Source organism: Chelmon rostratus, chromosome 12 (genome assembly GCF_017976325.1).
Source record: "Chelmon rostratus isolate fCheRos1 chromosome 12, fCheRos1.pri, whole genome shotgun sequence".
NCBI classification, from domain to species: domain Eukaryota; kingdom Metazoa; phylum Chordata; class Actinopteri; order Chaetodontiformes; family Chaetodontidae; genus Chelmon; species Chelmon rostratus.
This window is the reverse complement of record NC_055669.1, coordinates 16894691-16911731: the sequence shown is the minus strand read 5'-3', so window position 1 is coordinate 16911731 and position 17041 is coordinate 16894691. Positions and strand designations below refer to the sequence as shown.

At 41.5% G+C, this 17041-nt stretch overlaps 1 protein-coding gene across 1 annotated transcript in view; it reads left to right on the top strand.

Annotated features, from left to right (window-relative positions):
• Positions 1-6887: 6887 nt before the first annotated feature.
• Positions 6888-17041, top strand: part of pth1r (parathyroid hormone 1 receptor) — a 41049-nt gene continuing 30895 nt past the window's right edge. The window contains exon 1 of the mRNA XM_041948998.1: positions 6888-6956. Coding sequence (XP_041804932.1) covers positions 6888-6956 — 69 coding nt within the window. The remainder of the gene's footprint in view (positions 6957-17041) is intronic.

Below are 17041 nucleotides of genomic sequence, written 5' to 3'. Positions count from 1 at the left end.
AGTCCAGCTTGGTCCCTTTGCTGCATACCATCCCCTCTCCTCTCTCTGCCTTTCCTGTCTCTCTCTGTCTTGTCAAAATCAAGCGAAATACAAAAAAAAAAAAAAAAAAAAGACTTAGAGAGCTCCTAAACGGACCTCGTCGTGAGACTTTTGTCAACTGTGTGACATGCCTGAAAGCTCAAGAACAGCTACTAAATGGACATTCTGTTAGATCTGGGTGTGCAGACTCTTTTCCAAGTTGCTGGACTTTGACATTAGTTCCACTCTCCCCCAGCTATGGTTTGGTGTGTGCTTTTTTTTTTATTTTCCAACAGTCATATTGCAAAACACTTTGGTTACTTAGGAATCTGTTGACACTGTTGGACATCACTGACTGCCAAACATTACAACACATTTTGTACTTTATGTGAGTGTGCTGCTGCTGCGTGTTGTTGCATTTCCTCTACTTGTGTTTTATAGTGATCGTGATACGTTTTGGAACAATTTGTTCGGTGTCATCTAGGGAATCTCGTGCGGAGTCCTTACTGAACATCCTTCGCGAGGACCCTTGTTTGGGTTTTTAAAGGTTGACAATAACAACATGTGACATTTAATGACTAAATGTATACTTCACCAGATGGCAAAATTTCTGGTTTTCAACCCCCTTGTGGAAAAAAATACTACTGGTATTTGCATTAATTCCAGGTCACAGGACAATGTGTCAGAGACCTGTTGATGCTATAGCAATTTCTCAGTTGTATCTGGGGGTCAGTGAAAGTCACGCTGGCTCCTGAGCCATACATTTGACCAAAATGGCCTCTATGGACACTGACGTGGAAGAACGAGCTTTGTAAACACAATCATAAGCCTCCTCAGCAGTGTGTATGTCTAACCGGTGCTCATGATGTCAGGGACGAAGTTTCCTCCCCCTGAATTGTTCCTTTACTCTGTTTCTCTGATACTCCCATGGGAGACCTGAGTGGGTGAGCTGTCAAGACAAGGGTCGCTCCAGCGAAGATGAGCTGACCCTGGCTGGAAATAGATTCTTCAGGGGGATTTCACCAAAGTAAGAGTATTATTGGATGTATTGTACATGACGTTTATTGACTTGAAATCATGAGTTCAGAAAATGGAAATGATTAAAAACGGAGCAAAGAAGAAGAAGAAGAAGAAGTCATTCCACTTTTAGTCCCAAGTGCTTTTACAAGGAATGGAGCATGGTTGATGGAAATTCCCAGTTCCCATGAACACGATCATATTTTTCACCCATGAGTTGTATTTTTGCATGTAAAGCATTCACATGCAGATTAAATATGCAAACACAGTTTTTAGGGTTGTGTGAAGAGGTGAAAATGTGAAAACGTACATATGGAAACGATCAAACTGAAAGTTTAAATAGAAATCTTCACTTGTGAAGTCATGCGAGCTACATGAAACCATAAGTGAAAAAAAAGAAAAGAAAAGAAATGCTCACACATGAAAGCCATCATGTGGCCAAAACATACATGTGCTTTGAGTTTGTATGTGGTTTTTTTACATGACTTCTGGGAAATGCGTCACGCAGATATAAGGTTTCAGTTTCCCCATTCCGCCATTCTTGTAGATATTTAGGATACATTATATTGCTTCAATCTTTTTAGTGAATAACATAAATGTAATCATGAATAAACTAAATAATAAATGTGATGTATGAGTGCTGGTGTCAAAAAAAAATAAAAAATTCATCAGAGAAAGCCCATTGGCCGGGGTGGACCACAGCATCCAATGAAAAGCCAGTTCAGGATTTGGAAAGTAATCCAACATCTGTAGTTAAAAATCAACATGTGATGATAAGATGTGGGTTTTAAAAAAAATACAATTTTAATGCAATATTCTGTAGATTTCGTGCAGACTCTGTATCTATGGCACCAACGTGTGTCCAACTTCCTGGATGGAATGCAATTTTCTCACTTTCCTGTGAGCGTTTTCATTAACACTGACATCCGACTCATATCGTTCAAATGATATAAAAGCATGAAAAGAAGCATCTGCAAATGGACTCGCTATTGAGTGAGACTCAGGCTAAAGTGGCAGCCTGCCAAGCACTTTCTAAGAAAATTACACCATCATTCTATACACTAAGCTGCTGCAAATGGCTCAGGGAATGAACACCGCTTACACCCCGAAAGATGCTTAATGTTTCTCTGTTGATAAGTGCTCGTCTGTTTTGTTGCCTGCAACGGATGACATTTTTGCCAGGCACTTGGGATACTTACAGAAGGTGGATATTAATCATTCCAGATGGATGTCAAGGATCAGAAGATTTCCATCGCCAGGGATGAGTACCATAACCATGGAAAGTGACATGGAGCTATACTAACTGGCTTAAAGGCACATTTAACCTTTCAGAGAGAGCGTTTCAACAAAGAAAAGCTTGTCCTGTTTTTTCTTTTCTTTTCTTTTTTTTTAAGAGAGAGGACAGATAAAAAAAAGAGACCTTGGCGGATTGGAAGTGGAGTGGAGATTATGAATATCTCATGAACACAGCCTCCCCTGCTAATCTCCAGCAGTTTACAGTATTTTCAGTTTCCCATGGAGACGCAGCAGGGTGCAATCATGTGCATGGCAGATGAGTAAATGTATGGTCGCATGTCCCACTGCTGGCTGTTTGTTTATGACAGCTTTCATAGTGTTCAATGCGTCTCACCCCAGAAATAACCTATTCATGAGGGGAATCAAGCCTAAAAGAAAATATATACTAATATCCTCATGCTGCACAGACACCTGCATGTTTCACACGTGCTCAGGCGGTTTGAGAAGCAGGTGCTGTTGGTACTGAATGAGGTAAAGACAAATAAAAAAACCATCTCAGTGTTGTTCTTTTTATTGCTTCATCAAGCACATGCTTCAAAATATAAGTAATAATATAAAGAAATACTATAAATTTGACTGACAAATGATTTCCTGTATCTCTCTATGCTTGCTTTCAAATTGCATTTGATCAAAGGTCATGTTTAACTTCAATTTCAGCCCAGAGGCAGATCAAGGACCTCTATTACTCCCACTTCATGTTTCTCAACAATAATTCTAGAACAATTTATTTCATAAAATAAATATATACCTTAAAAATAGATTTCAACTCAGGGGTCCATCTACACAATGGGTCCTCAAGATTAGGCAATACTGCCTACATTTATTCAGCATTTTTAAGTAGTGCATAAACTTTGAATAAATGTTTTAAAGTTTTAACTACTCATATTAAGACATATTTTATACTATTACAGATGTGTTTAATCTGCATATACACCAGCCTCTAATTGGGTGACCCCAGGAGGAGTTCTAGTTGTTGACGAATATATTAATAAACACTTTAATCTGCTTACAAGTACATTATAGTGTGTTATAAACCATTTTTCAGTGTTTATGTAGTACTTATGGTCCACATGTCAAGTTATTTATTCATATATCCTGCAGTATCAGAAATCACAATTTTTCTCAAGAGGTTTTGCAATCTGTACAGCACCCAACACCCTCTGTGCTTAGAGCCTCACCTCGTATAAGGAAAAGCTCCCCAAAAAAGCTTTAAAAGGGAGAAAAAGGGAAAAAAAAACCTCAGGAGGACTAGCAGAAGAGGGAGTGTGCATACATAATATAGCTGCACATGTAATGAGTGCAGGCAAATCAAAATTTGATGTGTTGTCATGTGATGATGCTGTCAACAACTTGAGATTCCACAAGAGGATAAATGGCACTTAAGTGTGCTCGCCTTTGTGCCAAATCTCCGCTCTTTGTGTGGCAGTAACATATGGCAACGAATGACCCTGCTGCTGAAACATTATTCCGTCTGTTGGATAATGCATAATGTTGTCTCCGTCCACAACGGCAGTACATCACTTGGTGTCAGCGGTGAAAGCTTCGACAGAAAATCTATTTTCAGTGTTTGTTTGCTGCTCGGTGTTGCAAACAGTGAAACAGTGGAGTGAGGTGACTACTGAATTACACAGTTATTGCACTATTGTGGCTGTGGCCCTGCAAGGTTTAATAGGTGGAACATTTCACTCACAGTTAAGTGTTTGTTCACTATTGAGACCACACATGCAAAAAGTCTTTTGCACCGTCAGCTGTTGGAGTATAGTAGCTAGTAGAACGAGCAGATAAGAGCATATTTCAGTGTTCTCTTTGAGAAAAGGCAGTTTTCTGATGCAGAAGAGGCCCCAGCTGTGAAAAACTGATTTCCACATGTTCTGCGATTGGTGTGGACAGTGCTTTTTATGCCGCATCCGTTGTTAGAAAAGTATTCAGTGCAAGTGTGTAGTAGCATCCAGAGTTGAGGTTGTAGATTACAATGAACTGATTACCCCTCGCCTCAGCCCTCCTTCTTCAAACCTGTGGGGGACATAAAAGTGGCTGCGAAATTTGAGAAAAACTCAAAAGGTGCTTTCTTGAGCCAGTGTTTGGTTTGTCCCTTCTGGGCTACTGTAGAAACATGGCAATGCAACATGGTGGACTCTGTGGAAGAGAATCAGCTCCACTAACCTAAGAGGTTTTAGAGAGGAAATTACATTTGTTGGAACTGCTAGCAGCTCATATGTGAAAGTATTTTCCTCTCCTTTAAATATGTACAAGTAAAAGTATAAAGTAAAAGAAAACAGGCTGTACTACAAGGATCTGAAAAATGTACTTAGTAAATGAAAAAAAAAAAGTAAATTTACTAAGTTACCAATTGATGCACCACTCATCTCAAATCTCAAACAAGTGTGTACCAACACACACACACACACACACGCACACAGATGCATATGAGGTCTAAGAGGAAATTCTCTGAGGTATAACTGCCCTCAAACATAAGTAATGTTACTGTGTACAATGACATACTTTGTGAATGACTTTTTGGTCAACAAAATGAGTATGGCAGAAAATGAATATAATCTAATACTTATGTTGGTTATAGTTTTAATTAGTGTTGAACTGCCTGAAAATAACAATTGTTGTGTTTGTCTTGTCTACAGGGGGTCCTCTGCCACAGAGCCCACCATGTTTCTACAGGAGCCCAGAAAGAACAAACCAAACACTGGTATCTTCGGTGTTTTTCGCAGCCACCATTCATTCTGCTTCAAAAGGGAGGGATGAGGGGAGGGGTATTCAGTTGATTGCAATCTGCAACCTCACCACTAGATACCACTAAATCCTCCACACGAGTCCTTTAAATCTGATTTGAAAATGGGTTGCTTTTGCAATTCTTCTTCTTCTTCTTCTTCTTCTTCTTCTTATTATTATTATTATTATTATTGGCATTAAGCATGCAGCAGAGGAACCTGTAGGACCTCAATAAGGAAGCAAAACTAATGCCAACAAAACATGAATTAAATAAAACATGCTGGGATCAGAAATGTCAGAAAATATATATCAGGATAAAAAAAACTTGTAGATCTTTACTGTTCATAGATTCAACGCTGTAGGACAAAATCATCCAGTGTTTAATTTCCGAACATAAATTCGAGGAAACTGTTAACCAGAAGATCTGATGCCCTAAAGTAAATCTCAGCCGATGGGCGCCTGAGATAAAAACGGACATCTCCTGCATTATGTCTCGGTAATCCAATCCTACTAGATGCAACTTTTGAGAGACTGCAGGGGGAAAAAAGCGGCTTGGCAAAGGCCCCGCGATCTGTTGAATGTGGAGTTTGTTTGAGGGGTGAGAAAATATGTCATTTCAGAGTCGTGGTTTATTCCGACGTAAGAGAGCGCGCACCAATCAGAGGCCGTTACGCTCCACCCTACCTGCCTCCTCCCCGCCCCCGCCCCCCCTTTTCCATCCACATACTCACTGCTGAACACGACCTGCCGCCTGCCACATCTGGAGCCGCTGCCCAACACGAGAAACTTCAACTTTCGCGTCCGCTGTGCAGAAACACTCAGGCGTTTTGCGATGTGTCTGTCCGCCAGGCTTTCTCCCGATAGTAAGTAGAGATTGTTGAAGTGAAGTTAGCTCTCTCTGTCTCTCAGCCTTTTTTTTTTTAACATCATCAGAGCCCGCTCGGGACTTACTTTCATACATTCAGTTGCCGCACAGCTGCCGCGCTAGACTCTGTTACAGCTGAACGCGATTTCTGGAAAACAGCACAAAACGCCACATTTCCACGTTATGTCTCCATCGTGCGTCAAAGAAAACCAAGCGAAGTGACGCGCAGCGGCGCGCTGATTGAGCTGATTCACGCAGACCAAGCAGACCAATCTATGAAAAGTTTAATCTCTCCCTCTGCTGTGTCACCAGATTGTTTTTGTTGGTAAACGCTGGAAGGAAAACCCTGTCTGAGAGCCTGCTGCGTCCATAGATGGCTGCGTTGATGGTGACATGAGTCAGAGGGAATCAAATTGTGAAATCCAACAGCGACTGGTGATGGAGTGACACATCTCGGGCTTATTTTTTTGTTTTTCATTTTTGTCCAGCACTGATCTAGCGTTTGGAGGAGAAGCCTGGAGTAAGCCATAAGGCGCACAGCTCCATACTGAAGTGTTTAAGTTAGTCTGAGGGGGAAATTTAAAAGACCTAAAAATACAGCGTTGGTTTCTTCCCTACAAAGAATCATTTGAACTTCCCACCGCAGAGCGAGAGCGACATAAATAGTTCTGACATGTGGATGTAATTTCAGAAGAGGAAAAAAGACAGATGCAGAGAAATAAAGGGAGCGGGCTGAGCCTGGCCATATAGTAGATTATAGGAAATTAAATCGAGGGCAGAGCGGGGCGATTACAGAGTTATGATTTCACAAGCAGCCGTGAGCACCGAGAGGCCAGATGGAGTGAAAAAACCCAACTCGCTCCGCTTTGAAGAGTGTTAAGTAGCTGAAATCATTTCATCTGAGCATCATCAGCGTCTGTTTGAGCCCCGCAAGGACTCTCTGAGGTAGAGTTGCCTCAGGTCAGGGATGGGATCCGCTCTGCTGCTCCACAATCTGGACTTTCTTCTCATCTCACTACTCAGCAGTTTATGCCTGGTAAGTCTCTTTTTTTTTCATTTTACATAACCAGTGTACTCACATGCAACCATGCATCCCATGTAATAAGCGGAATGCTGATGTGATGGTGCACTGTGGAGGTCCTGTGGTGCCCTCCTCTGTGCACAGATCACTGACAGCGTGCAGGGGGCATGCAGAGGAGCAGCTGTGTGTTTTGCATGAGGAAGCGTTGAGGAGACTGCAAGGCCACCTGAATTTGTAATCAGGCAAAAGGTGCACCTTGATCATACCTGCAAAAAATCCCATCAGCTCTTGACTTCTACTAAATCTGCTCACTGCATCTCACCATCAAGGCAGCGCGTGTTCGAGGCGAAGGAAAGATGCTGGCCTCTAGAGTGAAAAGGCAGGAGGAAGCTTTGTGCTCTCCGCACCTTTAATTGCTTCTGCGCTGCACATCACACGCTTCCTCTGACATCTGTGTTACCAGTGGCTGCATTGCAAGTAAACTGTGCGTGAGCTTAAATTGCTGGAGACGCAGTTTTATACTGGAACACGGCATTGCAACTTTTAACTGGACTGAAAAGGTAGACAGAGCTCCTAAAAAAACAAGCTGCTGTGATTAGTCATTACGCTCTTGTTCCATTAAATGCATTGTCCCACAGTTACAACACAATAACACAGTGTTTGTGCAAAGCAGCGCCTGGTAACCTAGTTCCTGTAATAGGCAGGGCATTGTGTTTACTATGGATTGTTTCATGGCTCTGCAAAGCTCTCACCTGCTTCGACTGAGGCAATTCTCGCAGATAGAATGGGAGTAAAGATTTCATTCATAACTCCAGCGGCACCTGAACAATTTGACCTCTCTGTTTCACAGCTGTAATGATTTACATCTTGCCCGTCATTGTGATTTATAATTGCGCCCTCAAATATTGCCATAGCTGTATCCAGAGCCTGCTGCAGACACACACACACACACACACACACACACACACACACACACACACACACACACACACACACACACACTGTGCAGGCAGAGCAGCGCACCAAGTTAGTTCTGTGTGTGTTTTGGCTGAGGCTCCTTGTGCATTCAACAGGCAGTTCGCCCAGGCTCTGAGGTACAGTGCATTTTCCCAGTGATGTGGTCCGTCACTGTACCGCAGTGGACCTGCAGGCTCATTGGTTTAGATGGCAGAGGAAAACAATTATAACATAGCCGTGTATTTATAGCTGATTCAACATTCACTCGTTAAAAGGCTCTGTCTGTGAGTGATGTTTACCCGTTTTTAAGTTTGGTGTTTGCTTAGTCTTCCTCTCCACAAAAAGGTAATTTGTTTCCAAACCGTGACCAAACGGTACGTAGATTTCACTGAAAGCCAAAGTTAAGAGTGGAAAGTCTGTGTCTCTGTTTAAAGAGAGAATACAAAACTTTTTAATTTGAGACATACGGTTTGTCAAACTGCTGGACTGTGCCGCTTCCCACAGGCTCAGTTCATAAATGATGGTGTCCTGGTATCATGGATGCAAACAGTCACTGGTGCAGCACTGGGAACTGGCTGGATCCAGATGTGTCATGCAGCGTTTTGGAGGAAACTGGCTGATATGAGAACAGACAAGGAATCTCTCCATGGCGCTGTGCACCTCAGCAGGCCCTCTGCAGCGACAGCACACAGACAAAGCGCGACCTCACAGAGCCTTTGTTCAGTGTGACTGGCTGCCTCACTTACTCAGTTATCACATTTATTAAGCGGAAGCACTGCTTTCAGGAACCTCCCCGAGCATTTAATTTCTGCCTCATGACTGTGTTTTCCTCCGTGATGACTTGCATGTGTCTCGGTCCTCACAGGAAGGACCAGAGCGCTATCAGCCTGCCATAGCCCTGCATTATGTCTGCACAAAACACGGCCGAGGGGACTGTCATGTTCTGCATTGCACAAGGCACTGTTGACTTGAGTTTGACTACATGCGGAAAATAACTGCTCCTGACCCCTTTAATCCAACTTGTTTTGTTGTTTGGTTCCTCAATGTGGCAGAAAATTGGAGATTATACTGAATACTTTACACCATCAGCTTCACACATGATATAATAAGTAAAACTAAACTGAAATGACTGTTAAAATACCCATATATGAAAGATTTATGTCTATTTTCTCAGTAGGACACCACTTAGTTGATGTTCTAGACATGACTAATCAATTGCCTGTAACAGGAGAGAAATTTGCCATGAAATGCACACAAAAGACAACTTTTTTATAATAAATTAGTGCCTCACATAAGCCCTTATTTTATCATTTAGAAGTGTCTGTGGTCCTAATAAACACACACTGCCCGCCCCTTCAGAGTAGCTGTATCCATCTCTGGCAAATTACCCTCAATGGAACTTTATAATACAGATTAGAGTGCTGGATAATCTCATCCCAATCTGTCTCTGGTAATTAGGGGCAGCGGATTACTTCTCACTAATTCATGTGAACTGCTGGTGCGTTTGTGAGGCAGGCTTTAATACTGAAATTCATTTTTGCATGCCATTTTAGCTGACCTCAAGGATGACTTGTGATAATTTTGTTCCCGCTTGTGTGTTGGGTGGAGTGTGAACTTGGGGGAAATTGCAGACTATTAGATTTGCCTCTTTTAATCACACTTACTCTGCAGCTTCATACAGAGACTTATTATTACTTCCTTAATTAGAGATGATAGTGTTGACCCTGCTATGCAAGCCTGAGTGATCTGAAGTTTATTATATTAAATATTATTCTTCATTGTCTCTCCATATAAACACGTTGTGGCAACACTCTCATTATAATTTAATACATTTTAGACTCAAATACCAAAATGATGTCTTTTTAAAGCATGGGATCCACGGGACACTCATACTGTAAAATTATTGCTGTGATAGTGGTGCAATATTTATAGCAACTTTAATTGAGTCCACATTGCCCACTCCCCCAGCTGCAGCGCCTCATTATCTTTCAAGCACACAAACAAAAGCGGAGTTGTTTTCCAGTTTTAATGTGCAACACTGATTCATTTCCATTTAAAAATCAAATCACTCCTCCTCACGAAAATTACAGGTGACATGAAAGTGAAACTTTCCTCATAATGGCCTCTTTGGTTGCAAGATATGTCACCTCTGACTGGTGAAAATGGGCCATTTGTTCAGATCAGATTTCTCTTTATCAAGCTGTGATCATGTTTTCTCTTCGTCGACAGCCCAATGGTCTCATGTGAAATCACGACTGCAGTCTCTATTATAAGTAAATCAATCTGAAATGTACTTGAAAAGAGCAGCCGAGTGATGCAGACGGCAAACACGACCAGTATTTCATGCTGTGTTTACTCAGGGAGTTGAAACGGCTCGGACAGGGCCTTGATCTTGCTTCCCTGTCTCATCAGGCCCCATTAAGACACACAGGGGCAAGAAAGACCTGCCACGAGCAATTTGCTCATCTCAGTATACATATCTGTCAACTGGCTGTCCTTTCTCATTCCTTTCATTAAAGGTAAAACCTACTGGCAGATGGACTTACTCAGGTATCATCAGCGTGCAGGGTAATTCTATGATGCAGGGCTCAGTTTTTGTTCGGTTTTTGTGTGACAGCTAGACTTTATACCGTGACCCTCACGCAGGAAGAAGTGGTGGGAGGTGTGTCAGGAATGATTAAGTAGCACGGAGCAATTTTGGTGTGAAGAATTACAAGGATTTTGCTGTCTGCTTTTTTCCCACGCTATGAACAGATTTTACTTCGAGGAAAAGTGTCTTTTACAGAAACACATTAGTGGTGTGCTTTATGCTCAGCTTAGCCGATCTCCACTGACATTTGTGAGCATCACAAAGGCTTTTACAGTGTTGACATTGGTCACTTGTCAGCAATTGCCAATCAAAGCAAATGAAAGACAATGAAATGACTGTGAGGAAGCCCCCAGGCTTAACGCGGTTTGTTTCCTTTCTTTTATCCACTTAGTTCAACTCAAGCAGCTGAGGATCTGTGGATCTCTCAGACGGCAGAAAGCTGCAGACCAGGCAAAGGGTCATCAGGCCATTGAATCCACCAAAATCTGCATGAGGAAAACATCACACAGACAGACTCAGTGATAATCTAGCATGTGGGTTCACAATGAGCATTATTTGTAAAAGGCAATATTGGGGTGAATGCACTTCAAAGCTATTAGTGCCATATTGTGGATTCAAGTAAAAATGTATTAAAAACTGGATTAGTGATAGTATTAGTGATTTCGTGTAGATTGTGATTATATTTGCTTGCTATTATTTCTACTGGAATTTTCCCTCTTGCCTAACGCCAAACAGGCCGTGAGCTTGAAACTAGCCCCAAGGTAGCTGTGACAATTTTTTTATGGTGCCTAATTGTGCATTCACACTTTTCATCAAGGTTCATGGTTTTCATCAAAGTCCTGCTGTCTTTCCACAGCGCAGACGGTCAAAATGTTGCATAGCCATTAGTCTGCCTCAGTGAAGGTTTGACATCATCTGAACAAACTGTGGGGCAGGTAGAAGCAGCTATATGTCATATCAATCTCTTTGCGTCATCACCTGACAACATCAAACCTTTCTTCTGTAGGATGAGAGCAGCGCAGTATTTGAATGTGTCATCTCCTCCAAGCAAATTAAATGTAATGCGCAGTAATGGCCGTTCATTTGTACAGAAGAGGACGGCATTTAAAGGGAATACAAAGAGGCAGTTTGATTGGACATCACTGATGATCATTTCTTGTTTCACCCCGTTTTCAAGTGTGCCGTGCGTCCCCGTGGCCGTGAAATCACCCAACGTTGGCCACTATGTCTCACTCATTTCTGAAAGCAGAGCCTGTCATTAACCAGCTCACTGTGCCCAGTTTGTCTCAGCGTGCTACTCTACAGTTACTTCAAGTTTCATACATTTCACAGAATAATGTTTGTTTTGACAGGAAAGACACATATAGAATTACTCCTTTTCACCGGTATAGCAATATAATATAATATAGCCAGCTTGTAGGGTTTGGCAATAATTCAGTATTATTGTTTAACGACCTTTAGCCAAATCAGACGGTTTGTGATGATATGATGTTTTCATATTATCATTCTGCAAATTCCTGTTGTCTTAATCAGCGGTTTTCTGACACTAAAATCACCCGTTTGATTTTGCATACATTTGACACATCTTTTCATCATACTGCCTTCAGTTGGTGAACATTAGTGCATGTCTGTGTACGCACTGACCTATCAGCATTGCTTGTGTTCCCACTGAAACTTTGAGAATGTTTTCTTTAACTGTTTGTTATAACTTCCACAACTACACTATAATGCTGTTGATAATATAATATAATATGGAGAAATAATGACTAAAATTTAAAAAAAAGTGAAACTATTCCTTTAAGTCAGGTACCATAAACGCCTGATGATAGTGATGCCAGTACTCATTTCCACTCTCATGCTACAGTAGACAGCGCGCCAGTGTCTCATGCTAATTCCAGTTTGGACTCCCAGGTGCTAAAATATACTGAAATTATACTTTTTGAAGAATGTACTAAGCACACTTTGTGCTATTTTCGTCACCTTCAAGTAAACTTAAGTGCTACTCAAGTAGTCCTTGACTATACTTGAGTATAATTGAAGTGTAAATAGTTGCTAAACTGGCACAACTTTTTACAAACTATGTGTACTGAAGTCCACCAGTGAAAATCCTGATTCAGGGGCATTCAGAACACACTTGCAGCACAATTGCATTATATCACCAATTTGCTAAATATACTTAAAATGAAGTGTAATTAAAGTACTTAATTAAAGTAATTAAGCACGGTGTGTATTACAAGGGACTTGAACATAGCTACACTAAGTGCGTTTTATTTCTATGAAAAGTATTTGTAATGTAGTACACTTTTTAAAACTACAGTTTTAAGTACAATTTCCCATACACGTACAATAAAGTGCATTTTTTATAAGTACTTTTTAATACCATTGCAGTAGTAGTATTCTTTTTTAATACACGCAAGTAGAGCTTATCTATTTAGAAGTACACTTTTAAAATTGTGTGTCAAACATACTTTAAATTAAGCACAAAAAGTAAAAGTGTACTTGTAATTACCTTTTTGTACTCAGAGTTATTTTTCTAAAACACTAAAGTATATATATTTTTTTGACCTGGGCTGCATGTAATCACTGCAGGCTGCCATCTTTTATGCATTTTTACTGTTTAAATTTTCAGAAAATGACTAAAACGGATTGTTATGTGAGGTAGCGGCAATTTAATGATTGTAGAGTGTTATGATCTTTTCTTAAAAAGCTGCTAGAAGGAAGGTTGGATGCTGGGAATAGCGTCACATCAAGCAAGCGCTTCAAATCACACCCCTCATTAAAATGCTGACAGTCATTACAATACTACTTTTAGGCCACTGCATATGTTTGAAATTATCATAACTGGAGTGAGATTTTTTTTTTAGTTTCTTCTACTCTATTGTCATACTCGGGGTGGAAAACTACCCAGAAACTCAACCCTGCAGAGCAAGGCACGAGGCTCGATGTGAATCAACAGTTTGAAGGGGTGACAATAGGCCAGGAAAGCTTTTAAAGTTGTGTTTGAGGTGTAGTTATGGATAGTGCTTTAAACCACAGGAATTTGCAGCTCTGCGGAGACGGTGCACAGCCACTGCGCTCACTTCTCGAGTGAAATGTCACATCATCCAGGCACTGAAACAAACCAAAAATAACATGTTTACACTCTCAGCGCGGAGAGCATCGTGTAATTGTGCCTGATGGACTGTGGCGAAATGGAAATCAGCAGTAGTATATAAAGGATTTGAGAGGGCGTATTCCAGTGCACAGTCGGTATTTATACCCACCTTGGTGAGCTGTGATTTCTCCATCCAAATGGCACATTTGAGACATCCTGTTTTGTCATTTTGTTTTACGGCACCTAATGTGGATTTAGGCCGCACGGAGGTGTAAACTGGAGCTGCTGCTCATGGCTTGTCGCTGTAGATTGTGAGTAACTCGCTGTCGTCACCGGTCGGTTAACATGTTTGCCTGAATTTTCCCGGGATCAGCGCGGGATTCAGCTCACAGAGGCAACTTGTAGTGGGAAAATACCCTTCACACGCATATCATTATGCTCTGTTTCGCTGCAGAGCTTTACAGTAGTTGGGAGGATTCCTGAGATATCTGCAGAATAATCTAATTTCTTGAATTTTCTCTCAGAGATGAATAACTCTTGTCTTTTTTTTATTTTTTGCATTGACTGACACATTGCTCCGTTTTCAGAGGGCCTGCGAGTCAGACTCATAACATGTGTGTTAATAGGAGAGTCTTCAGTTTCACCAGCATGGTAAGGTTATACCATGGCAGTGTTTGACTCAGGAAAGGGCTTGTTTTTTTGACTTACCGTGACCTCTGCTTTTTTTTCTCCTCTTAACTTTTCCACTAGAAGAATGCTGGAGTATGTGTAACTCAATGCCACTTTTACACCTCACTGAAAAAGTTACACCTCCAGTAGATACTTTAATGATGTGCCTCTGCCCTGTGAACTTCAGCATTCATGAAGATCTGCCGTTTGGCCGTGAGTCTGAGTTGGCAGCAAAATCAGTTTTCCTTTCTTTTTTTTCAATGGCAATTTTTTTTTTTACCTTGACAACATAGTGATGCATTCAAATTGGCTCGTTTGTGCCCGGGGATCTTCAAAAGCTGATGAGCAGCAGTTTGACAGAGATGAGCGGAGGCAAAGGAGGCAATATTTAATGACGCAGAAGATGCTTTAGCGAACCACAGCTGACAGTTGGACTCACACACGTCTCCTTCTCTTTCCTTTTTTGAGGGGCATGTCGTAAATGGGGTGATTTTTCTGAACACCCGAGACACACTGTGCTTGCTGACGGTTATCTCAGACAAGTTAAAGCCATGTGTCAAACGTTTGACACATTTCAGAGTGATAAGCTGCCTCTCCCCTGTCAGTCTTTGCAAGGTGGTCTGGCTTCTATCTTCTATTCATTCACTGTTGAGAACGTCCAGCGCAGACATAGTTTTCACTCAAGCGTTGCACTAAGAAATTATTGAAGAGAAGCATAGTAGTGTATTGTAACTCAACGGTTCAGAAAGTCAGGCACACACTGATTGATTGCCAGCGCTATGATGAGTTCGTGGTCCTTTTTCATCAGTTACCTGCTGTATCAATATTGTGGTGCAGACTTCCTTGCAGGCAATATGCTTGGAATCCCAGAGCACCTCCGTTGAGTTGAGATGTGAAAATTCTCAGCTATGTAGATGCCTTTGCCATTGACCGACAGTTCAGCTCAGCCCTACCCCCACTGTTGGTGAGGGGATTGAGTTTCAAGTATACAAGGGCTTCACACTCTTTCTGCTCCCCTACGTGCACCAAGAATTGAATTTGTAGATAGTTCCGAGTCAGTTCCCCTAATTATCTGGAGCGGGAAGAGCAGGATTTCACACGTCTGATCCAGTTGTTTACGTGATTTGGAAGCAGCTCAAATCTGGGGCAGGAATACTCCCCTGGCACATGGCTTATGGCTGAGAGGAGGCTGGATTTCTTAAAAGGACCTTTATTAGTTTCATTGCAAAACTCTGGGGCTTATGGGTTTGTAAGTATGCAGTTCACAGCTCCAGATTTTCCAGCAATAAGTAAGAAACCCTCACACTGCAGTATAGGGGAAATTTCAGCCAGTTTGAATTCAGATAACAGTGCAAAGTTTGGCTGGACGTTCCTGCTTTGGCTCCATGGCGTTTCACATGCGAGCCAATGAGAGCACATACTCTGAATGCGGTTGCGGAGTTCAAGTCATCACATATCTGCAGTTAAACTGCTCCATATGAGTAAACTTGTATAGTTCTGGAGGGATTTAATGTTTGGGGCTGACATTTGGAAGTGATGTTAATTGTGTATTGAAGGTCAGATTAATGATTAATTCCAAGAGTTATTGCACATTTTTTTGCATGAGTTCTTCCTCCAGCGTCTGAGGATATTGCTCATCGGTCGAAGGTCACTGTGTCTCTCTCTGGTAGACTGGTGACGTGTGTGCTGGGCCGTGCTCCAGCTGACCCCGTGGCCCTGTATGTTCAGTGGATAGTAAGAAATGAAAGGGTGAGCGAGCAAATAGGTTCATTAACAACATCAAAACACAGATTATATCTGTGTAAATGTTGCTGCAGGTTTATGTTCTTAAAAAAAAAAGTTTTAAAGTTTGACAAACGAACAAAAGCATGTTAGTGAATTAGTGCACTGCATCAATTACACAGCGCTGGTGTTAGTCACTCAGTTATACTGCAAGTCGTACTACGTCTGCGTTCATGTGGGTAAAAATGTGCACTAAATAGAGGCATTGTTTGAAACGGATTTGCCGCTGTATGTACTGTATGGTAACCTAGCAGCATTTTAACACTGAGTTTCAATTTCTCAAACTTACCACGCGACGCTCAAGCTGGAACATCCGTTAAGGTTTGCGGCTTATTTCTGCAGTTATTTTTATTGGTGATGTAATGCGGCATGGTAATTTTTGGAAGAAGCAGACTTCTATGTGGAATAACTTTATTTGATGTGTTATTATTGGTGAGGTTTTTTTCAAGGATAATTTGCATCATAAGGGCCACAGTGAAGGACGGTAAAAGCCAATCAAGAGTCTCCATTCAGCATCTGCTGTAATGCAGTCTGGAGGCTGCGGCATCAACTTGGAAGATTTTCATCCTTTTATTCCCACAAAGTCCTAGAATAACTTATTACACAAACCGTCTTTAGTCCTGGCCACGAAAAATACAGTGAATGTGGCCTCAGGTGATGTCACCTGAGTCACTGTTGGTTGGGGCTGAAGACTCCAAGCTTGAATATGAAAAAAATCTGGAGATGTGGGATTTACCAGAACCTCTCCAGCCCACTCCTCTTCTCTGCTTCAGGCCAGCAGCTCGAGGCTACATTAGTTGCTATATGATTAATTGCACCAGCATCTGCGACTGAACTGTCAACAGTCGAGTTGCATTGTGGGTAATGTAGGCATCAGGTTTTGACAAGGAAGAAGAATGTGTTGAATAAACCTTACGAGTCCAACCAGTATAATGTTAAATTTGTTGAGTTCTCCTTTAAATAATTAAAATTTAGGTGTAATGATGCTTCTTTTGAGTTGCAAGGTAA